The 24,074-nt window shown below is 45.8% G+C and overlaps 5 protein-coding genes across 5 annotated transcripts; 3 read left to right on the top strand and 2 right to left on the bottom strand.

The window, feature by feature from the left end:
- Nucleotides 1-324: 324 nt before the first annotated feature.
- On the top strand, nucleotides 325-1,168 carry BHQ10_005060 (uncharacterized protein; the record flags this gene model as incomplete). Its single annotated transcript, XM_040877495.1, has 2 exons — nucleotides 325-757; nucleotides 810-1,168. The coding sequence occupies 2 exons, from the start codon at nucleotides 325-327 to the stop codon at nucleotides 1,166-1,168; spliced, it is 792 nt and encodes a 263-aa protein (XP_040733564.1).
- Nucleotides 1,169-7,351: 6,183 nt separating this feature from the next.
- On the top strand, nucleotides 7,352-9,243 carry BHQ10_005059 (uncharacterized protein; the record flags this gene model as incomplete). Its single annotated transcript, XM_040877493.1, has 2 exons — nucleotides 7,352-7,712; nucleotides 7,772-9,243. The coding sequence occupies 2 exons, from the start codon at nucleotides 7,352-7,354 to the stop codon at nucleotides 9,241-9,243; spliced, it is 1,833 nt and encodes a 610-aa protein (XP_040733563.1).
- A 432-nt stretch (nucleotides 9,244-9,675) lies between these two features.
- Nucleotides 9,676-14,858, bottom strand: BHQ10_005058 (uncharacterized protein; the record flags this gene model as incomplete). The annotated part of the gene is made up of 3 exons (XM_040877492.1): nucleotides 9,676-13,465; nucleotides 13,533-13,639; nucleotides 13,692-14,858. 3 exons carry the CDS (start codon nucleotides 14,856-14,858, stop codon nucleotides 9,676-9,678), a joined length of 5,064 nt encoding a protein of 1,687 aa, XP_040733562.1.
- Nucleotides 14,859-20,760: 5,902 nt separating this feature from the next.
- BHQ10_005057 (uncharacterized protein) lies at nucleotides 20,761-22,068 on the top strand (the record flags this gene model as incomplete). The annotated part of the gene is made up of 2 exons (XM_040877491.1): nucleotides 20,761-21,173; nucleotides 21,225-22,068. 2 exons carry the CDS (start codon nucleotides 20,761-20,763, stop codon nucleotides 22,066-22,068), a joined length of 1,257 nt encoding a protein of 418 aa, XP_040733561.1.
- A 699-nt stretch (nucleotides 22,069-22,767) lies between these two features.
- Nucleotides 22,768-23,517, bottom strand: BHQ10_005056 (uncharacterized protein; the record flags this gene model as incomplete). The annotated part of the gene is made up of 1 exon (XM_040877490.1): nucleotides 22,768-23,517. The coding sequence occupies one exon, from the start codon at nucleotides 23,515-23,517 to the stop codon at nucleotides 22,768-22,770; it is 750 nt and encodes a 249-aa protein (XP_040733560.1).
- Between the last annotated feature and the right edge of the window lie 557 nt (nucleotides 23,518-24,074).

Here is a 24,074-nt window from a genome sequence, read left to right as displayed (position 1 = left end):
GCCAACAGCTTTTCTGAAGATAGAATCATACGTACAAGGCCATACTTTCGATATATCTAGCTATGGGAACTTTATTCGAGTATTTTATTTATCGAGCAATATGCTATCACGCCATTCATACGGAATTGGAATCGGCTGATCGACGTAAAAATATTGGCTCGTCGTTCGTGTGCCGGTTGTTGACCGTTGTTAATTGTTTTAATTACGGGATACCGAATAGATTAATAGCGGGGTAGTCGATGCACAGGATTCCGGCCAAATATTTTCATCCCTCCAGCTTTCAGACTTGAGTTAACCGATCACAGCAATAAATCAATACACAAGATGGAGTACAAAGTTGAAGTTGCTCAAGATGCAGATATGGCAGAACTGGTAGCAGTTCTCTTTGACGGCTTCGAACGGCCGTATCAAGGCATCTTGCGCAACTTTTTCCCCATCTTCAACAACGATCGCGAGGCTTGTTTACTCGCAGGCATCGAAAGCCAACGAAAGGAGTACAAGAACTCAGATTCGGAACTCATCTGGTTGAAGGTCACTTATCATGCAAATGACGAAGACACCAAAGGCACGATAGTCGGAGGCGCGAAATGGTATTTCTATCAAAGAAACCCATTTGTTCCAAAGGCAGGCTCGGATCATGACCCTACCACTGAGGAGGCTGTTTGGTTTCCAGAAGGACCGGGTAGGACGTTTGCAACAGCGGTTATGCATGGCATTGACAAGCCGAGAATGACCATGGCTCAAGGACCTCATGCTTGTAAGCCCAACTTCCTTTTTTTCGGCATGCGAATTGCTTTTTTCCAGATCAGCTGATACGCAAGCGCGCATTTCAATAGTTCTCAACATCGCATTCACTGTGCTCGAGCATAGGCGAAAAGGAGTCGCCAATCTCTTCCTGAATTGGGGACTCAACCGTGCCGACGAACTCGGCCTAGAGGCCTGGCTCGATGCATCTGAACATGGAAAGCCGGTTTACGAGAAGTTGGGATTTCTTTCGTACAAATTGAACAAAGTTTCTCCTGTCATGCCTGCGTCATATACTGCGGATCAGAAGGCGGAGTGGGAGAAACTGGAGAAAGAAATTCTTCCCGTAGAAGCGATGGTAATGTGGCGGCCGGTAAAAGGCACGTTCATTGAAGGTGAGACAATTAAGCCATGGGATCGATGAGAAAGGGAAACAAAATCATTGAAACAGAAGAGAGAAATGAAAGCTCGCTATGACTCAAGATGCAGCCATTCCTGAATACATTATTTCATAAGACTGACCATGACTTGTTTGTAAAATGCACTTATCATATTTATTTAAAAACTAGTTGGCATCTGTAAGACTCTCAAAAATCGCCCCGCTATCTTGTTAATTGATCATTCAGCCTGTTCACACTTGAGCTCACCAGATGACTCGTCTACAGAAGAGGTGATGATGATAATGAGGAGACTGGGATAATGACCAAGGTAGTAAGGTAGTAATCCAGGTGTTGCCAGCCATTGAGAAATTTAAATTGTTGCTGCATACAAAGATGGATGATGCATCCTGAAGGCTCAATCATTCAGCAATCGTAGCACTGATACAGCGCCTTGCAAGTGCGGCTTTACATCAGTTGCAACTCTTCGACTCTTTCTCAGCGCCACTCCCACAATTTAAACCATATTAGGTTTAGCCTATTATTTCAGTAATTTACACCAAGTATCGAATATAACTATACACAAATCAGTATTGCTTTCTGTATCATAAATATGTAGAATTTTCTAGTATATTCTATATAAACTAAACAAACTCTTAATAAAGAGACAGGTTTATCTCAGTAAAATAGCTAGGTGTTATTCTCTTGTCTCTTCAAACACCTCTGAGACAGGAGTGAGTGAGATCAAAGCCCTTATGTATTAAGGGCACAACCAATTTTTCCTACTATCTATAAAGTATTATGGAAGTAATTACTGATTTGACGAATATGAGTTTAGATTTACATCTAATGTATTCTGTTAGGAGCACAGGCTGCATAATTACGAATATTAGCGCTCAGCTGGCAATGCACGTAATGTAACTGGTTGCTGGTAGCCATCTAGGAAAAGTTAAGAGATACTGACCGATAAGGCTCAATAGTTTAGTGTGGCACAAAGGCGACCATAGTTAATCCAACCCTATAGGAAGCTTCCCTGTATGACATATCTTCTTGATTTGACACGACTTCTCCATATGACACATCCCAACTGTGGAATGCTCCCACCCCTGGCTTCCCCAGGACGCCGCGCTCGCCTTCCAACTTTAGCTATGTGAGCTCTCGCTACAATCCTCAGGGAGGTTACTCCACCCCATCTCATATGCAGGCTAGGCTTCCCTTACTAGGCCTGGATGACTGGGAGGAGAGAAGGACATACGATGAACAGCCCCCTGTCTACATTCACTACTTAATCAAGTGGAAGCTTGCACTCAATAAACGTTTTATAACACGCGATACAGAGCAAAACTTGGTATTAGCCCCCAGTGCCTACTAGGACACATTCCTTAAACCCAAACTAGAAAGGCTTATTGCGTAGAAAATTTCTCATAACTAGTGTGTTCGTCCTGATGACACTAAAATAATTATTACAATTAATAATCGCTCTAAACATAACCTTACTAAGCGGTTTAAGAAAACCAAAATTGATTAGTCTCTCGTAGAAGATCAGCTAATGAAGTAGGGCGATTTATTCTATACTAGAAAGAAACTCAGGCTAATTATTACATTTTATTATCTTGGGGACAACCAATTATGTCTGAAAAAGAGAGAAAAAAGAGGGTTATTAGCGACTCAAAGGATGCGAGGAGAGATGGAAGATCAACTTAATGCTAAATGCACCTCTAGCTCGCCTAGTTCTTAGCAGTAGGTCTATTAATTAATATATTGTTATGACAACACCTATAAGCAAGAAGTATATTACTTTGAAAATCCTATAATCTATAAACACTACTTATTGATTTAACATTATCTCGCAGCTCTTAGAGATTTTGTTAATAATAATAGTATATTGGATACAGAAGATGACATCCCTAATTGGTTTTAAGAATAACTAAAGGCGGAAGAAAGGGTGTTAAAAATAAAGTCTAAGAATAAAGATTTATCTATAAGTAAGGGCACTTACTCTCTAATTTAGATTATTATACTTATATAACTGCTATTATCCTCTGCTTCAGCCATAACACCTATAGGAGTTCTAGATGCATTATCTGCCAGTATACAGCGTTGCAAATGACTAGAGATTCTGGGACTTTGAGATATAGTACTCAGGAACTACAGCAAGTGGTATACATCCAATGTAGATAACTATAAACTTAAAAATAATTACTGGAAAGCATGTTAGGTGATACTTGAAAATGATATTAATTTATAATAGATTTTCAATCGCCTAGATTAAAAATTTTTCACTAATAGAAAGATGAAAATAGGCACAGCTAATTATTTTGTTAACACTAATGACATTCTCGACTAGGTGGAAAATTATATGGATCAGTTTTAGTTTGATTAATGCTGATTACCTGGGGGCGTACATCTTTTATATAGTTAGTACTCTATAGATATCATTTTCATCTGATTTCTTTCGTATTGTCCTATATATATCGCAACTTTCTCATAACTATACATGTAACACACCTAGACTATAGATGTTTACATCTAGTCAATTACTAAGCCGGCATGCTAGAAATAGCCTACCGCACTTTACATCTATGCTTCTACTACGTCAACACACCACTGAAGGAATTGCTAGAAATTGCGGCCATAGCTGTTCATGTAAAGTTCCCAGCTGTGCTTAATAAAGTCCTTAAGCTTGGAGAAAAACTCCTTAATCAGGTTCAAATCTGGTGAGTAGGGTGGCAGGTATAAAAGTTTTATTCCTGTCTCCTGACATATTTGACTGATCTTCTAAGAGTGATAGAAAAAAAATATTATCTATTATTAAAATAGATTTTGCGGCTAGCCATCTTTTATAATAATGGAGAAGCTACTTAATAAAATCCTCGAACATGGCTATATTAGTTGAACCTTAGTAGATCCTAGAAAGAACCACGCCATCCTAAGCATAAGCTGGTAAGATATAGTACTGCTATCCCCGCTGGAATTCTGATATTTAAACTAGAGCCACCCCACGTAGAGACCAACCAGTCTACCAATGTCTAACCCACTTGTCACATCTCAATTCATCTATATACACAAGGTGATAGGATTAAAACTGAGATAGATTATAGAGGTAGAAATCTTATAAATCTACATCGCGTTGGGTTGACACTTGATAGATTACTTTTTTAGACCAGCTATTTTCTGTAAGCATTCTGCTGATAGTGCTCGGAGAGATAGCTATAACAAAGCGTTGCTCAAGAAGGGACGCTATTTCATCCAGAAAGAGATAGGAACATTCACGCAGCTGGCTAAAGAGATAATCTAGCATCATAGATGTGATGCTTTGCCGTGGGCCCCTCTATTTTAGTAAGAGTTCAATTTCACTATAGCGCTTTATGTTTGAATAAATATCACTTATAGTTTAACTACTACACTTGGCTTGACCCACTATATCATTAATGCTTAGTAATAAGTAATTTAACATATCTTGAACAAGTCTTCGTTCCTAGAGAGGAATATTCGGCGCCATCTTAACTGCTAGAGGTTAGCGATTTCTCGAAAGCTCTTTGTCTCCCTATTAGGTGTCGGATAAGAACAATCACAATTACTAACTAGGCTGGAGGAACAGGCAGCCATCAGATAATAGGAATTTCCGATCCAACACGTTTCATTTAAGTAGGTAGGATGTAGAAAGCTTTGTGGGGGCAGTACAAGTTTCAACCAGGGACAATATATAAGTCAAATAACTTAACGTCCTCCTAGTGTGGATTCCAGTCTACAGACGTGGTTGACAGGAGTGACTATAGATAGGCGACCTTCGTGGTGTACATGACGAACCTGGCAATCCTGCGGTTCCACGTATCTTACCCCTCCTCCCCAGCCTGATGGATTGTGCATTACATTCTCCCACTCATCATGAACGAGGCCTCACATTCCAACCTGTCATTATCTTAATATCAATATAGGACTTGGCCTGATCTAGCTTGTTTCTTTGCTTAGACCAGTAATGATGTCTTTAATGTATAACAACTACATGATTACATAGATATGCGCATTACTACTAGAGGCTGCAGCGGCCCGCCTCATACTGAACCATATCTATAGTCTATTACTAAATCTATCTACTAATTTAAATACTTACAAACTCAATAAATTAGATAGCTACTATATTATTATTACTTATCTTTTAGCTAGCATATATGGGACAGTGGCTGCTGCGAATATTGTGACTTATATATATTCTATATTTCCTCAGCTCTAGTATGGATTGATGGTGGGTATTAGAGACAATGTCCTAGGTAATAATAATAACATTTAATTAGGAGATATAGTAGTTAGTAAACTAGGTCTAAATTATAGTGGAATAATATAGTATAACTATAGAAAGATAGTTTAGGGTAGATATTTTCAGCAAATAGGTATCTCTAATAAACCACTATAGACTCTTTTAATCTATATCAGTTAACTAGAGGTGAAATAGATTATTAGAATTAAGAGTGATTTGAAGAATATAATGGAAGAAACACTGAAATGAAATCTTAATATAGAAGGAAGGTTTTCCCTTTTAGAGTAGATTTTCGATTTGTACCGGCGCGGCCGGATTCGGCTGGCCTTTCGGGATCACCAACTTGGGACTAGCGGTTGCCTGAACGGTATTAGTGGCATTACCGATCCGGTATAGGGCAGATGCTCGGTCCTCATATAGGAAAGTGTGCGCGAACTCCATCTGCTCGACTATATAAGCCCCAGTGCGTCGCGCAACCACTGTCGTCCGTGAAATCTTCAAACCTTCCCGGCGCCTCGTCCGTGACGCGTCCCCTGAGCTGAAAAATTGGCCGGTCATAGCGTTAGGCAGAATCATGAAAGCTCCATCGTTACATCGAGCCTGTGCACTCTCTACATACCAGACCGATGCTTCAGGGATTGGGAGAAGCAATGAGATTGAATCTCTAGTTCATCGAACGGTGCAGTCTATGTCCTGGACAATGATCGGGAGGTGTTTTTCCTACAAACCTCGTGTTTCATTATTCTCCAGCCTACTTACGTGGGTATTCGCGCAACTGTTTTCCCGCTCTTCCTGGCTAGTTCTGTGCGACATCTCTGGACTGTGCTAAGACCCATTGTGAGAAGATTAATGCAAAATAAGTCTCAGCTGACGTCTGATTTCACATGAGAACTTAGCCAGCCCCAATGCAAATGGTACTTAGCGTGACAATCGTGAACTAGCTGTCTCGCTACGAAGACAAGGTTCTTCCTGATAAGCTACCCGACTGGGCAACAGTATTCAAGATCCACCAGCGGGTGCAACGAATCTCTTTATTGCATCAGAAGGAAGCATATTCGCGCTATAACTAGCGTTCTGTTTGGGCGCCAGTCAAGACGCTACATATGACTACGTGGATCGGATTGGCGTCGACAGTGGCTGAGTATTGCCTCCTTTCGGTTCCTTCCAAGTCACTATTACTAAATCTAGTGATGTCCGATACTGACTCCCGGATCATGCAGCGGGTAGTAGCCGCTCATGATCAAGGTGTCGAAGCACTAGCTTTGAAAAATTTTCGCCGCGGCTCCAATGTTGCGTATGAAAGCTTCTCTTTGTAAAGAAGCACGACTGATCCAAGAGACAAACTACCCGGGCCACAATGGAAGCACATTCTGAATTCTACGTCTCTGCTAGAACCCGCGGATGCAATTGACACCTGGGATAGATAGGTGTCCCGTCCCATTCTGTGCTGTACACTTTGCTGACTGAGTTGTGACAGTGACATCAAGATATCAACCCAAGAGATTTCCAATGGAGGCTGTGCTAGCGCTATGGAATCGTTCTTATCGTTGCTATGCTGCTGTAAGTGGTTATACACCAATGAGAAAAATGTCTCAAATCACAACATATCACTGGTGTGCACGCTAAGTGGGAATGTTTCCACTGTTGCCTGATTATGTTAGGGTGGTCGACCAGGATGGCTGCCATGCAAGATCCGTGTATAGTACTCCCTTTGGTCACTTTCCTATTTTAGGCATTACCTTTTCTGTCTATTTGGACTGAGAATCGATGTAAGAGACTCGGTGTGCGTCCTACAAAGGCTAGACCTACAAGCTGAATAGGTTCCTGCTTCTGTTTCCTATTATGGCATTGCCGAACTCGTATATTCTCTACATCAGGCCGCTCTCAGCTCGGGTATATTAATCAGCCGTCGGCCACGAAAAATGCAACGGAATGCGCATCTTGCTTGATGATCTCCTATCCAACCTCAGCCATGGCATTTATCTCTCTTGACAACGTGGTCGAGTACCAATATCTTAAGACTAGGAAGCCATCCAAATTGCCTCTAATCCCCTGTGGAGCTTCTTCGTTTCAATCCACCACCGAACCTTTCCTTAATCGTTCCACGTCTGTTGATGTTTGCACAACAGTGGTATCGCCTCCTCCCGCTAGCGAGAAACCGTCCTCTTCGGCAAATATCAGTGCTGTGGCTAAACAGGCTCAAATTTCAATTGAGGAGTCTTGCCCACTGCCGGCAGCCATCATCGTCGACTCTGACAGATCCGATGAGAAGGAAAAGAACAAATATCAGAACATATGTGAGCAGAAGATAGAGCAGGATGCGTGTCGAAGTCGTAAGTATAGACCCCGTCGATGCTACTATACAAGAGCTAAAAGAAAACATTACTTCCAGCCAACGGACGAATCCGTGACGACCACTACATCGAAAAAAACAAGGATTTCTCTGAACCTCTAGATGCTACAGTAGCCTCATCAGCGACAGATGCTACAGTGATAGAACCTCTGGAAATAGAAATGTCGCCCCTTGTTTCCGATAGTGGATGTGAGCAACACCGCAGCACTGTCTCTGACACTTCTATCGAAGAAATGCCGCCAACCGCTCTAGATGCCTCATTCGGCTCAGCTGCTCAGTCTGAAACAGCCGGTATAGATCAAATGTCAATGAGTCCTATCAATACTCCAACCGTCGACGCAAGGTGCCTTGACACGCTAGCGGATAAGGATAAGGGCAGGCAACCATCTGTCTGTCAACACTCTCCAATTGCTGAAGCGGCAGTAGCCCAGTTTGCGCCCACTCAAACCCGACAGCTCAACGACAGCCAACTGGGACGTAATTCTGCAGCAGAGATGCCTTGCAAATCTCTATCAGTGGTAGTCCCTCATCAACCGCTGCAGTCCAGAAAGTTCACTCGCACCGCTCGTCAGTCACGTCGTTCTCACTTCAGTCCAAGTGCAGAAAGTGATGATCCAGGGGATAGTGACTATCGTGAGGACAGCCATCTAGAGAGTCGAATAGAATATGATGAACCAGCAGCTCGTCCAGTCAAGAGGAAAATGGGGATGAACACCAGTATGAACACTTCTCAGTTACACAGAAAGAGAGTGCGGGCACAAACCTATTCAAAAAGTTCGCCGCCGAGATTGGCGGGKCCTGAGTCCACGGTCCAGAGTTCCACAAGTCCAGAGACGATACGAATCCGTGGCCAGTTTCTGCGCAAAGTCTCTTTAAGCCGCATTGAGTATTGCTGCTGGGTCACGGAAGATACAAACTCGGCCGCCTCCGGCCCTGTATCATCTAACACTTGGGCATCACTCAAGAAGCTGGCAGACGAGGGGGGGCAGTCAACTAGCATGTCCGACTTTCAAGCTATTGACATAGAAGGCTTATTGACCCGTGACCTTAAGCCATGTGGATATATATGGAGTTTCAACTTCAAGGAGAAGCATGCGGAATCGCCGGAATATCATTCCCCGCCCAAGGAACGACGGGTATCACCGACTCTAGATGACCTTACGATAGACTGCCAGACTTCCCCGCGGGCGGATGAGTCTGCGTCTCCGAAGGGAAAGGATTATACTGCCGAAGAAGATGCACTGATAGTTCATCTCAAGGAGACTGAAAAGCTTTCGTGGTCACGCATTGCAGCACGCTTTCCTAAAAGAACACAGATGGCCCTGCAGGTTCGATACTGTACCAAACTGAAAGGAAGGCCGCATCAAACTCGGTCAGAAGGTCTTATCGGACCGAGGACTGGCCAAGGGCAGACTACCACAGTAGCTTCTTCAAGGAATACTGAGGGTTCTCGTCGCCAGTATAGCTTGCGAAAATTACGACATTCCCCAGATCGTTTTATAGCCGGGTAGTTCAGATTTTAGAGGACTTCGAAACACGTAAGGGACGACTTGTCAGTCGCATTTCAAGTGTTTTAGAAGAATATCTAAATGGGATAGTCAATCTCCGCAATCTCATTGATACCGAATACACGCTATTCTAAGTCAATTCTTGGAAGTTCTAATTTCTTATGTTCAATAATTGTGTATATTCCACCAACACTCACACTGGAAGGAAGTCGTACAAGACGAAGAACAAGCGAATCAACGTCTTTTCAGAACTTCCTAATGCCCCCATAGTCGGTTGGTTGGTTGGTTGTATTCATACACTGACCCCTCGCCGAAGCGATATGCAGGTGGAGCACTATCTAATCCTTGTCTATCTTTATGTACAGTAATCCACTACATCAAGACGAATTTAGAGCCTCGTCGCGGCCTCTGGTGGCCAACATGCCTCGTATTCTGTCAGCAGCCCTGTGGTGCCCGGCTTTGAAACCTCTGCGATGCCTCTGCAAAGTCGAGTACTGCACCTATGATGCTACCGCCTTGCATATCACCCTCCTTACCTTGCTTACCGTGACCTCCTCCTCCCAGCATGTCCGAAATATTGTTAAATGCCGTCCCAATCTTCGTCCGTAGTTCTTGTCGTATGGTGTTCAATTTGGGGCAGTGAATCAGGACGTGAACCACTGTTTCTATCGCTCCACATTCACACTTGTCATCCTCTCGATGTCCATGTAGTTTGCCATGTGTTGCTAGCCATGAGTGGCCCGTGCGGAGTTGGGTGAGCAGGTAGGCTCGATTGCGTGGCAGCGAGCCATACATTCTCCGGGTACGAACTGCGGGTAAATTTCTATCGACTCGGCGAAGGTGGCCACCCTTTTTGGAGGTTCTCCATTCCCGCTCCCATTCTTCTTGGATTCGGTTGCGAATGAAACCTTTTTCTCGTGAAAGAAGATGTTGGAAGGGGTGTTCTTTATCTGGGCCGACGGCTTCTTTGGCCAGTCGATCGGCCGCCTCATTTCCCGGGTCACCACAGTGCCCTGGTACCCATTGGAGACGGAGCGGAATTCCCTGTGCCTTTAAGTCCCGAGCTGATTGCTGAACCGCTTGAATAATCCTCTGACCTGACTTGTTCCGTGTATTCGAGATGGCCTGGAGTGCTGACATGCTATCACTGAGGATCGTTGCCGGTTCCTGTTGGCTTGCTCGGGCGACCTGATTTTCCGTTGCAATCTTAAGGACAAGGCTGATGGCGTAGTATATTGCCATGAGCTCTGCTGCATACACCGACCAGTATTCCATCGAGCCAATGCGGGCTTTCCGGTGCTGGATGATGTTGTAATTCTGGTCTAGCGCTACTGCTGCGGCTCCTAGTGTGTTCTGTTGGCCTGATGCATCGGAGAAGACGGTGATGCCCGATGTTTTTTGTCTAGCAGCCGCGTTGTCTTTGGCTTTATCCCGGTCTGGTTCAATGTCGACTTCTACAAATGCGGGTGTCTGCCATGGTGGTTGGGGTGCTGGATCAATTGTCTCCAGAGCCTGGAGTCGAGTGAGGTTCATTGATCGCAGGGTCTCCGCCAGAGGGAATCGAGGTCCATTTCCCATATGGTTGCTCCGCGTTGCTGCTCGGGTTACTACTGTATGGCCTGGGTGATCCTCTGGAAGGGTGCTGAGGCAGGCAGCCACGATCTGGGCGCGTTGTTTGAGTCGAAGATTGGTTGGCAGCACATAGGCTTCCACCTCTAAGGCTGCCGTGGATGCCGTCTTGAAGGCAGAGAGAATGCGAATAAGGGTGGTTCGTTGCACGGTTCCCAGCGTTCTCAAGTGTATCTTATCCTTTAATGGGTTGTGCCAGACGGTGGACGCATAGTCCACGATTGGTGTCACGCATGCTTGGTAGATTTGTCTCATCTGCTCTGGTCGGAGGTGTCTCAGTCCCCCCAGGGCGATATTCACCTGGGTTGCTCGCTTGACTGCTTGCTGCACATGTTCCTTCCACCGCATCTCCTTGTCAAAGATCACGCCTAGGAGCTTTACCGTATCGCTTGGCTTGATTACCGTCCCATTCATTATGATCTGTCCTACCCCGTGCTGTCTTTTGGACCTTGTTAGATGGATTAGTTCTGTTTTCTTCACGTTGAACGAGGATCCCGTTCGTCGGGCCCATGCCTCGATGCGGGGGATATCCTCTTCCTGAATCTTTCTGATATTGTCTTCTGCAGACCGGCCAGCTCGCCATCGAAAATAGTCGTCGATAAAAGCTGACGCACCACCGTGGTGGTCGACTGGCTGGGCGACCAGGTCGGAGTTGAAGAACCCAAATAAGATTGGGGACAACGGGGATCCCTGTGCCAGACCAGCATGCTCGAGCGGGGAGATCTCCGTCTGAAAATCGTCGAAGGAGATGCTGGCGTACCGGCTCTCCATGAAGCTCCGGATCCAGCGTCTGGCTACGGTTGGGATACCTTTGGCCTGTAAGCGGGCATCGAGGCTCGAATCGTTCACTCCATTGAATGCCCCCGTGAGATCGAATGCCACCAGCGTGATCACCTTTGACCGTAACCATGCGCGATCAATCGCGTTTGCCAGGGTTAAGAGCGCTTGTTCTGTATTGCGTCCTGGCCGGCCTCCAAACTGGGAGTCTGGTAAGAGTTTATAGGACTCAGCCCAGAATGTCATTCTGCGAGCCATGACGGCCTCTAGTATCTTCCCCAATGTATTCAGTAGGGAGATAGGTCGGTATGCTTCTGGTACCCCGTAGTCTGGCTTCCCGGATTTCCTCAGCACGATGATGCGCGCTCGCTTCCACTGGTGGGGATAGTGGCCGAATTCCACTGATTTTGCAAAGATGTAGGTGATCGTCTTCCGAAGATAGGGCCATAGATGCTTCCAGACGAGGGTTATAATCCCATCCTCCCCTGGGGCCGTCGTTCCTTTGGCGGCTTGGAGTGACCGATGTACCTCCAGCTCCGTGATTGGGTGCCATGGTATTTCCTCTGAGGGTGGTACTGGGTCTTCGTTCTCTGGGTCTGCCATCTTCGGAAAGAAGGTTTCTAGAAATACTCTGGCCTTTGCGTCGTTCTCAGTGACCTCCTCAGATCCCACCTTTAGTGGAGGGATGTTGGTATAGGAGTCTCGTGGGCGCATGTATGTTGCCGCTTTCCAGAGGTGGCCTTCCGGAGCCTTGTCCAGGAACTCCTTCCAATGGTCGGCTTTGACCTTTTCGATGGTTCTAGTCCATTCTCGTCGTTTCTGACGCATGTCGTTGAAGAGGGATGTGGTGTTGGGATGGCTGCTGCCTAGGATAGCACAGCTGCTCTGCCATCTCCTACGTACTTGGTTTACTATGACCTGTTGGGACTTGAGCTCTGGGGTGAACCATCGTTTCGAGTAGGGGGATGGCCTCTGTAGAGGGATGTGTTGGTCCAGGACTGTCGTTGTTGTTTCCACTAGTCGATGAACTTCATAGTCAAGTTCTGCAGCAGAGTTTATCGTGAGTCCTTGGCCAAGCAGCTCCCGCAAAGTGGAGCCGACTTTATCCCAATCAGCTCTGTCATATGCTCTCTTGGGCTTTGGGCTTTCGTTACGTTCTGGTCGTAGGTCCCATTCCGAGTATGTTCCGCGATGGTCTGATCCGTAGTTGTCCCGATAAAGCTGGCATTTGATCAGTTTTGTGGGTTCGTTAGTGAGTGTCAAGTCGAGAACCGATGCCTTCCCTGGGAAGCTTGGTGACCAGTATGTTGGGGTGCCTGGAGGTAGGCACCATTGGAGTTGGTGTGTCTGGAAGAAGTTGATCAACTCTTCCGCTTGGGAGGTAAAGACATGGTGAACGGGGCGGTGGCTCCATGCCGGGTGATGTCGATTGAAGTCTCCCGCTAGAATCAGCCTCGTGGGTTTGTCAGACTCCTTGGTGTGCTGTTTGATGGTGTTTTTAATCTCCCTCAGTGCTGATTCAGCGGAGGTCGTGTTTGTGGCTTGGTGTACATCTAGTGGKGGGATATAAACTGAGAAGATCAGGAACTGTATCTCTGCGTTCCATAATTTGATTGCCACCAGATCTGGGTGGTTGCAGTGGATTTGGCGGTGAGAGGAGGTCGAGATTCTTCTATTCACGTAAAGAAGGCTGCGGAATCGGGTAGATTCGTCGGTATTTGGGTAGGTTGGTCGATAGAGTCGCCATGCACTATGATTGACATGGGTGTGATATGTGGTAATCGATGGTTCCTGGATCAAGAGCATATCCAGGTTCTGGCTGTGGTGGTCGTTAATAAGGGCTTCCATTCCTGCCCTAGATTTCCACACGTTCAACTGTAGTAGACGTAATGTTGATGACATTATTGGGGGGCATTCGGGTCAAGAGGTGCTTGACATCTCTTATGTCCGGTAGGATGTTCCCCATTGCAGTCTGCACACCTTGGCCTGATTCCTGGAGGGCAGTTGCGTTGATCATGTTGGCCGCTGCAGTGGCCGCATTTTACCTGTTCCTTGCATGACCAGGCGAGATGGCCAAACTTCTGGCATTGATAGCATCTCTTGAGTTCCACTTTGTAGGGTTCCACACTTCCAATGTATCTTTGTCCAACCAGGAGACCATTATTGATGATTGATTCTGCTGCCTCTGGTGTGTTCAACCAGATGCCCATGGATGCAGACTTTCCCAGCGGTCTGTCCTTCTTCTTTAGCCATGCAATATCCTCGATCGTAAATCCCTTCTCAGTTAGATCGTTCTCTTCCATGATCTTCTCAATTCCTTCTCTCTTTTCCCGGTCTAAGTCAAAGTCTTCTGTTGGCACTCGGTGAACCACAATTCCAAATCGGGGTTTCACCAGCTTGGTTTCGTTCCCCAGTTCTTCCAGCCACGCGGTATTGTTTCGGGCGGTTTCCGCCGACTGCGCATCTCGGAACCTGATCACGTAGCCGGTCTTGGTGGTGCCGACGCCGGCTACCTGTACCTCTTTGGTGAGTTCCGTGTTGGATAGGGCCGTTCTGATATGTTTGTTCGCGGTATCTGTGGGTAGGAATCTTGTAAAGCTGTCATCGTTGTTTCCATTGTCATGGGTTTCGACCGGCCGTGCGGTGCTGATTCGGACGCAGTTTAATTCCCTTTGGGGCCGTCGGGTGGCGTTCGTGTCTTGTGAGTTGCTGTTGGCGGCTACTCCAGCCCATGATCTTGGAAATGGATTTGCGGTTGTCTGCGCCTCGATCTGTGTGCGTAGTGCCAGGATTTCCTCTTGTAACTTTGTGTTTTGCTCTCTCAGAGCAATTTGTTCTGTTTTAACCTCCTGTATCTCCGCCCTTGTCGATTCAATTATGCTGGTTTGCTGGGTGATGACTTCCTTTAGGCTGTTAACAAGGTCTGCAATCATTTGTGTTCCTGTTTCGGTTGCGTTCGCGTCAGGGTTAGGGTTAATCGGCACGGCGGCCATGTTGCCTCGGAGCGTTGTTGCTGGGCCATTTCGTTTGTGCCCGAGATGGCTTGTCCTGCTTTCGTTTTCTCTTTCCTGCTCTCGACTGAGGTGCCCCGGTCGTTTGATCTCCCGACCTGATTTGCTTCGCTGTATTTCTGGTGGTGATGTTGGGGGATCGTCTGGGTCTGGGGTACGCGTCGCGGAACGACCCACAGCGGCGCGGGTCGCGGCTGGCATGTTGACGTTGCCGCGTCCACTCGTTATACCACTCAACAATCGGTTTTCCGCCTTATTATACTGGTATTTACACTTCAAGCTTCTTGTGTCATATGGTACAGTAAGTTGCATAATCCGCCGTAGTCCCCCATAGTCTTACTCTGAATCGCCGTAGGGCTAAGGCTATGTACACTATTCTTAAAGCGGAAAAAGCTACCTATGGGTTTCACATGCACGGACCACCAAGCGTTACATCATGTGATTTTCCCACGTGATTCATGAGCCCTAACATAATATGGAGTAACTAGGGTTATGTTCTTCTTGGCGCTGCTCATTGTCATGTGCCTTAATGTTAGCTAACTACCTCAGGACGGTATCATCTACCAATACCGAATGGGCACGCATACTGACACAGGATACGATCGTAGTTGTCAACGGAAGATTGTTGAATACACCATCAAATAGGATTTCTCACATCACTAGTTGGTGTATACGACACCAAACTGGATTTCTTACCCCACAAGACGGTTCATACGCGACCAAACGGGATTCTTTACCGCTCAAGACGGTTCATACGACACCAAACGGGATTATTTACCGCTCAAGACCGTTCATACGACACCAAACGGGATTTCTTACCGCACAAGACCGTTCATACGACACCAAACGGGATTATTTACCGCTCAAGACAGTGCATACACCACCAAACGGGATTTCTTACCGCACAAGACCGTTCGTACGGCACCAAACCGGGTTTCTTACCGCACAAGACCGTTCGTACGACATCGAACGGGGTTCTTTACAGCACCCATCGATTTTAAAAGGTTGGTAGCACCAAGCTACACCAAACGGATCGTTACCAAGATTAAACAGGAATAGTACCAACATCGAAACGCGCAGAAATGAACTATATCCATGTGATCAAATCCCTAGAACCAAGGAGTTTATTGCAAGCGCACGAGTGTCGGAAGATAGCTCTCTACTGAACCCGAAGAGCTCCGTCTGATGTATTAGATTGTTGGGTCGTTCCCGTTCGATGTCGGTGGACCACTTCGGTTTGGGGTCGCCCGGTTATTTGGGCAGGCTTGAAATTGTAGACTCTCGTTTATTTTTGTCTTTATAGCAAGGCCAAGATTTACTCAGTTCATGAGCCTTGAAATCAACCATATAATCCTCCCATCTCCCCACGCCCACACTCAAATAATTCCTAGATCCAGATGATCCTAGCCTACTCAAAATGAGCGTGCAGGGTGGAATATCTCTTTCCGAGGGCAAGGCGTCCCGTTGCCCGCCAAATTTGGCTCAAGACTCCCAGAACAAGGAAACTCATTACGAGAGAAAGACTACTCAATTAGTAGGGTTCAAAAAGTGTTCATGTCCTGCATATCATCCTATTGTCATCAATTTCGCAAGAAAGAATGGAGAGTACTTTGGAATGCAAATAGGCGGCGTCTCTTGCCAACCAACCTCTCTCCAAAAAATGAAACGTGATACTGTGGAGGGAAGATTCCATTCTCTGATGCGAACCAGTCACCCCAATCTGCTGAATCTCCTAGGTATTTCAGCTTGTGAAGGTGATGTCCTTCTGCATTATGAGAAGCCTGGAATACCCTTAACCCAAATCCGGCAATTTAAGATCCTTGATCGAATTGAAGTGGCGACAATCTGCAGAAAGGTATTCAAGATACACTTCCCACATCAGAAACAATGACTAATATTGCATAGATATTACACGGGTTAATCTATATTCATGAGGTTCTCAATATTGGCCATGGCAACTTGCATTGTGATAACATCTATCTTCATGACGATGGTGAAATTAAAATCGGTAATTGAATTTCACCAGAGACGATTCACTACCATTCCGCTGATGCCTCAAGTAGGGGATATTGGGAAGAGCATGCTCCAAGTAGGAAAGACAAAAGATGTTTCTTGCGACGTGCAGGCGGTTTACAGGATCGCCGATCAGCTTCTCAATCTTAATAGCAGTTCAGATGCGACCAGTCTGTCATTGACAATGGCTAGGAGCTTCGTCGCTCAGAGGAGCGATATAAATCCTCGAAGTGTTCTACAGGTACGAAACTTTAGCAATGGATTGTGCTTTATGGGGCTGACGATTATATAGCATCCGTTTTTTAGAATAAGTCAGGATTCCTGGTATCTGTCAGGGCTCTGGACAATGTTTGCACTTACTCAGGCAACAGCGTTAGATGCTCGAGATTCGGGAAACTGAACATCAATGAACACTGATGAAGAGCCTTCTTATACCTACCATGTCAGAACCTCCATGGGATGCATATTGAGATACTATTGCGGTGAAGACCTCGTATTTGGTGGGAATCCATATTCACTTGAAGACATTGTTTGGCAGTGAGTAATGAAAGAATCCTGAAGCTTGATAACTGAAGAGAGAGTATGGGCCAATGTTGCCTGATGCGACGGTCTGAGTACATCTGATATGCAAACAAAGGCATGACAGCCGATGTAATTGCTCGTAGAAAGGCTTCGGCAGCTAAGGCCAATGTCGCGTAAATCGTATACGAGTCGGCAATGTTTAGCCCTGCAGGATCGGTGCTGGCACGAAAATTCTTTATCCAGCTACGGAGCGAGGTAACACTACTAAGTGAAGACAAGGGATACAATAGATGAATAAAAATAGTTTCACATTAGATCGCAATCATCTTTAGGACTCTTTGGAAACCCGTACAGTCATGAAAACCCGTACAGTCATTATAGGTTCGCATTGGTACGAGTTGAACTCAGTGCGTGCCGGTGCTAATATCAGCTGCCATCAATATAAGCTGGTGTTTGTAGTGGTTTAAAATTATAACTCAAATATCAAATCAAGGCAGAAAGATCCTTGTTGCATATCGAGTGTGATCCAGCGGCCAATCGAGGCTGTAGCATATCAAATTGAAGTATCAAAGAGTGATCGCAGAATTTATACCGCCGCCATTCTCGAAATCGGGTTTATTCTAGCATGTGGTTATAATCGTACATCATCGAACACCAGTTGTAATAACTCAGTACGAATATCTATTAATGCCTTTCTTGCTTGAACTCCGCGACTTAGACTCGTTGGCGATAGTGGTGGTTGGATAATTGACATGGTTGAATAGTTCGATGTATCGTTAATCACGTATTTAGTTCCCTTATTATTCGGGTTTTGTTCCAGATCTCCCGAGGCTAATCCCAAGCCTGTCAACAAAGCCTTTAGTAGAGATATTTCCGTTCCGAGGTTCGGTCAGTTTGTGCAGCAAATTCGGGTCGATGTGTAAAATATCCGGTATGTGATCACTTTCTGGGATGTGCGAGTTTCGGTGTGAATGAGAAAGATTATCTAGTAGTGCCACCAATTAAGGCCATTATACCACACATTGGTAAGAAAATCATCTATGACATACCATTGCATTGCAAATCCGAAGAACGATCTGTTATTCCTCCGAAGAAATACGAATTTATCTCGTTGTTCTCATCAGCGACACGAGCTAGCCTCCGACCGGCTGTGTCGAATTGAGATGCCGCATCCAAGAACTGATATACAGCCAAAGCATGCTGGACTTTGATCAGCAGGAGAATTTCTAACATTTATTGGAACTGACCTCTGGATTTTCTCTGATGGAACGCAGGAGATACTTTGGAAGTGGCGGTCCCATGCTTAATTTACTGTGATCTGGGCGTCTATCCCCTTTGACTGGAGTAATAGGTAGTTCAGAATTTTAAGTACGAAAAATATCCTTGACGACAGAACAATAAAGGTCGTTCGGTGGTGGGAAAGGAGACTACAATGGGTAAACGAGGAAACGAACTGACAGAGACCCACCCTGTGCATTGGGAAGGGTTCCGAGATGCGAGCAGTCACCGGAATGGCATCAGTGTAAGAAATCCCGTTCGGCGTCGTAAAAATCATTTGGTGCTGGAAAGAATCTGTTTTGATGTCGTATGCACCGTCTTGTGCGGTAAGAAATCCCGTTTGGTGTCGTATGCACCGTCTTGAGCGGTAAGAAATCCCGTTTGGTGTCGTATGAACCGTCTTGAGCGGTAAGAAATCCCGTTTGGTGTCGTACGAACCGTCTTGTGCGGTAAGAAATCACGTTTGGTGTCGTATGAACGGTCTTGTGCGGTAAGAAATCCCGTTTGGTGTCGTATGCATTGTCTTGAACGGTAAAGAATCCCGTTTGGTGGCGTATGAACGGTCTTGTGCGGTAAGAAATCTCGTTTGGTGTTGTACGAGCCGTCTTGTTCGATAAATTTCCCATTTTGGATTATGTGAGTTGTTCGATGATCTCAGAAATCCCGTTTGGTGCCATATTCAACGATCGTCCATTCAAAGCAACGATTTCATCTCGTCAATACGAGTTGGTGCGGGACAGGTTGGTGTCTGCGCAAGCTGCTGTTTTGAGAGAATGTTTCCGACTTGCTTGTTGCCTGATGCTCGAAACGAAAACACTCACCAGGTTAGCCATCTCAATCTAGTCATAAATCAGTCAAAGAAAATGTAGTGCACAAACAACATTGTTCTCGGTCTTTCCTAGGGTCTGGCAATTCAATTGCATTTTGCTCTATGTCTGATATGGTGCGCTAGTTATGTTTTTATCTATTACAGTTTTTCGAGTCATTGTGCCTAATCTGTTAAACCAAAAGTGAACAGCTGAGGTCCGTATTAGTCTCTCAGCGATCTTTATCTTCCTCTACAGCCAAGGTGCCTGGAACAGAGATGACTACCTAAGTCCAGGCAATGACATGTAACTTATGGGCGTATCACATCTGCAAATGCCTGAAGCTGTTTCAGAGGGATTAGAAGAGAATGTTACTTGTTCCTCTGAAGGCGCGTTCCTCTGTAGTAGATATTTTTCAGATAGATACCATGTGTGCTTCGTCCAGGTTCTTCCCTTTGTTGCAATTGATTCAATTTGTCCAAATCTCGTACTGTGATCAGAATGCAAAAGCATATAACTATTAAATATAGGACGTTCTATGACCCATCGACGATGCTTCGAGCAACTTAATCGTAGTTGTAGCTGTTGCCTCTAGTACAAGCGTGGGAGACCTGCTTGGCGGGTTGAATCTGATGTCCACATCTTCTGGTGATATCCTATACATTTATATCAATGATCTGGAAATCTAACTGACCATCTTGATACGTACGAATTTGCAGAAGAAAATCGAAGATCTTCCTTCATGAGATACACTGGCACAAGTGGCTGCAGGCACATTGCAGTAATATTGGCAGCATTGGAGAGATGGTCAACGTTGGCGATCGTCTCATTCACACGGGTCAGTCCATATTGAAAAGAGGAAGTTGGCTCAGCATCCTCAAGAGGTGTGCTCATTAGCCCCAACAACAAAGGTCAGTGATACTTACCAATGCTCTCGAGCGAGAATTTCGACCATCACGGAGGTGTGGCACTGACTGTCTGATACCGCCTTGAATATATGACGTATGGTAGGTGGACTTACCATCTTGTCGAGGCTAGCATCGTAAGTCAAACACCCAACAAGAAGAATGGAGTGGTAGTGTGCCTCGAAGTAGAGAACGCTAAGTGATCCACAACAGATGTTCCCCACCCTAATTTTAGCGGCCACCATGGGCGGGAGGCTAGACTGCAAAAGGCAATGTAGCGCTTACTCGAGTAATGGCTCCTGCGCGCTAACTGGGCCTAAATGATTGGCCGAAAGAGTGCATGAGGGCCCATGTAAGAACAATTGTGCCAGTTCACTAGCCGCCTGACTTTCTGCCATCATTTCTACCCCACCAACCACCAATAAAGGGCTCGAATATCCTCTTAAATCTCTCATGAAAGTCTACCACAGTCTTGTCTTATTTTGATCATTGTCTATCCAGAAGATACAACATACATACTTCAAGACACTCTCACTAGCCTATCCCTACACTGGATCTATCATTCTGTGCTCCGTCAGAATGGCAGAAGTCGTCGTGGCTTCAGGGTTGCTAGCCCTGGCGTCCTTCGCTTTTCAATCTAGCGTCACACTATACGAGACTATCAAAGATTTCCATTCGCACCCCAAGCGTGTCCGTGATCTGGTTGAGGAGTTGGAAGCCTTGATCGGGGTCCTGGGTCCGCTCAAAGACATGGTCGCTTCTCCAGCGGGTACATCACTTCCTGCCCTTGACCTTCCTTTGAAAAGATGTGGCAGTGCATGTAATGAATTCGAACAGCAAATTCTGAAATGCTTATCACGGTCTGGTGGGGATAGAAAAAGCTTTCGTGACTGGGCTCGTTTGCAGTATATGAAGGACGATATTGATGGATTTCGGCGGCTACTAGCGGGTTACAAGCTGACTATCAATATTGCTCTCACTGATGCCACCCTGTAAGCTTGTGATTATGCTAATATGACCACTCAGTACTGAAATAATAACAGTCATCGGTCTACGATTACCGCTGAAATTCTCGAAAACCAAAAACAGCTGATTGAGGTCACCAAGGATGATCTAGAGGCTCATCTTGAAAGCATCAATGAGAAACTGGAGCGTGCACTTGAACAGGCCGCTGCAAAAACCGAGCATGATACGTCAGAAATGCAAGTGATGAAAGAAGAGCGGCTGAGCACCGAAAGGTGTCTCCAAATTTGCGCAAATTTATCCGAGCATATCGAGCAAATTCGGCTCAAAGCTAGCGAATCATCCACCTCAAATGCCGTACCTGAGTTGATCGTGAACCAAGGGCTGCAGCAGTGTAAAGAAAACCTTGCGTCTACCGCTATAAAGCTAGAGAAACATATCCAAGACATTATGGATCGGATGTTTGTGACGTCTAAGTCAAGCCTCAAATCAGAAGATGATCTTGCGGACTTGTCAAGACTACGAGATGAGTGGAAAACGACTCGAGAATGCATAAACATCTGCTCGCAGGCAGACAGACATCTCAAAGAAACCGTCACTACTGTGGAGAACTATGGCGCCGGTGACGCTGTTCAATTCATGGTGTCAACTAATGGACAGGTCATTCATGGAAAGAATCGAGGCGTCGGATGGAGAACTAGACAGGTTGGTGGTCATCTCAGCGATGAGTCGGTCCAACAATTATCCCGGGACATGACAGCCATCAATATCCAGCGCACGAATGATGAAGACTTGTCGTCTGCAGATAAACAGCAGATGTACAGCGAACGATACGGGCGGGGATATCAACTGACACCCAAATCTTCGCCAGATGAGACACCAAACTCGATGCATTCTTCAGATGGGAAATCGCCCAGAAGATGACATTATGGTTTCGAAACACTAGGATGATATTTACCGTAAACTTATAATTCGACCTACATCGAGTTTGAGGAATCCGTTAGTATACAGAATGTTGGTATAATGTCTAACCTACTCTCTTAGCATGTCGGCCATATTTTGGAGCTAGGCTCGATATGGCACTCGCGCGAGAAGCTATCTGACATTTTGGGGCGATTTTTACTACGCTGCACTAGGAATTCTTTGCGGACTCTTGTGCGGACTTTTTTTGCGTCTTCAAAATTGTTGTCAACAAGATTTTGTGGGTTTCGTTGTATGGGATTGCATACAAAAAGGGATTAAAATCGTCAATTAGCTATGTTAGAAGAGGTGTCAATTCAATCAAGCTATTCCTCTATATCGTGCCGTCCCCGGACCTCATTTCCCATTTGCTATCTGTAGATCATGTCGTTCTATACTTAAACTGAGACCAACCCATCCGAGTACATTTCGTGCTTGTTGAAATTCCAACAAGGTCCTAGTTCCCTTACAGTCTACAATCTCATCGTGTAGTAGTCGACAAACATCTGTCTAGTGCTATAAGAAATTTCTCCTTGATTCTATGCGTACCCTCTAGTCTGGTGCCAGCGCGAATTGTATCGGTACACGCACACGAACACTCCTGGTTACTGGAATAATCTAGGCTGGTGATGGGAAGGTACAGTAAGGGTTCGAATCACCCTGTCAAGTCATACCGCTTGCGCATGTAGCTCTTGAGTTCCAAACTCCGTTGTAGCATTGCTCTAGGACATTGCTATTGCATCGCCATGTCGCATCGGAACATTGGGTCAAATTCCCCGTTGTTTCGGTAGGAATTTCAACTATGGAAGTCGTCAGAGTTGAAGGAGGAGATGAGGTGGGAGGAGAGCTAGCCTGACTACCAGGGACAGGGCCTGAGACAGGTCCCTGTGTAAGTCCTGAGCCAGTACAGTCGAAATCATAGAGAGTCTCGTCAACAATTTCCCAGGAAATATCGATGTGACCATCAGCACAAGCAGCTCCTCGCGATAGCTCATTAAGGACTTCGTAACTGAAGTCCAAACCAGGCGCGCCTACCGTATCCCAGGAAGTGGCGGTTGCGGAACCAGTGCCGCAGCGCTCGCAGCCATCACCGATGAAGAGCGGCAGGTCAGAGGGTTGGCCGTTAACTGAGACAATGACTTTCTTGCCACAGTATAGGGGCATGTCCGACGACAGTTGCGTATTGTTCATAGCAACCAAATAGTTCGAGTTGATCTGAGTCAAGCTCAGAGTCGTCTCTAAACTACAGTGAACACCACCCATGTTCTGATACTCAAAGCTAGTGCCGCAGGCATCTATCTCCTGAACATCATAGTAGTAGGTTCCGAACCCAGAGCCACTGTAAATGGTGTTTTGGCCATAGACCCCCAGCACCATGAGCAGACGAGCTGCAAGAATGGTAGAAGCACTCATGCTTGATTCCGAGTTTGAGGGATTATTTGTATCTGCTTTGATATGCAGTGAAAGGAATGACAGGAAGAGGAAGGGGTGTTGTCGGAGAACAAGAAACATCAAAGGTAGATGTACCGCCTTCTTATATAGGTCAAAGCCCCCTACATGTTTCGATCCGTKACCTTGGGACTGTGTAAACTGGACAAAAGTACCGATGTCATTGCACCAGCCCGGATCGGGTGGGAACCGTGCACTATCTTGCGCCAGAAATGGAACCTGAAGACTATGACAGAAAAGTTGACATTTGGGCGAGTGGTATTGTTGGTACTGATATTTTCTTGGGCCACCATCCGTGGCCATTGTCTGTAAATCCATGGCGCGCTGGCAAAACTTCAAAGATTGAGGACTATAAAGCGCATCACTTCGAGTTTCTGCAGTCTTTGAAACAGTACTCGAAGAGCCAAAGGGACTTYATCCGTGTTGTCCCTGGTTGCAGATATGTTGCAATAGGAACCCTAATGCAAGACCACMATCTCAAAACGCATTGRTTCATCAGTGCTTTCTAGGTATAACAGATC

Source organism: Talaromyces amestolkiae (genome assembly GCF_001896365.1).
Source record: "Talaromyces amestolkiae strain CIB chromosome Unknown scaffold9.1, whole genome shotgun sequence".
In the NCBI taxonomy this organism is placed as follows: Eukaryota; Fungi; Ascomycota; class Eurotiomycetes; order Eurotiales; family Trichocomaceae; genus Talaromyces; species Talaromyces amestolkiae.
Note: the sequence above shows the minus strand (reverse complement) of the source record. Positions and strands in the feature narration are given on the sequence as shown.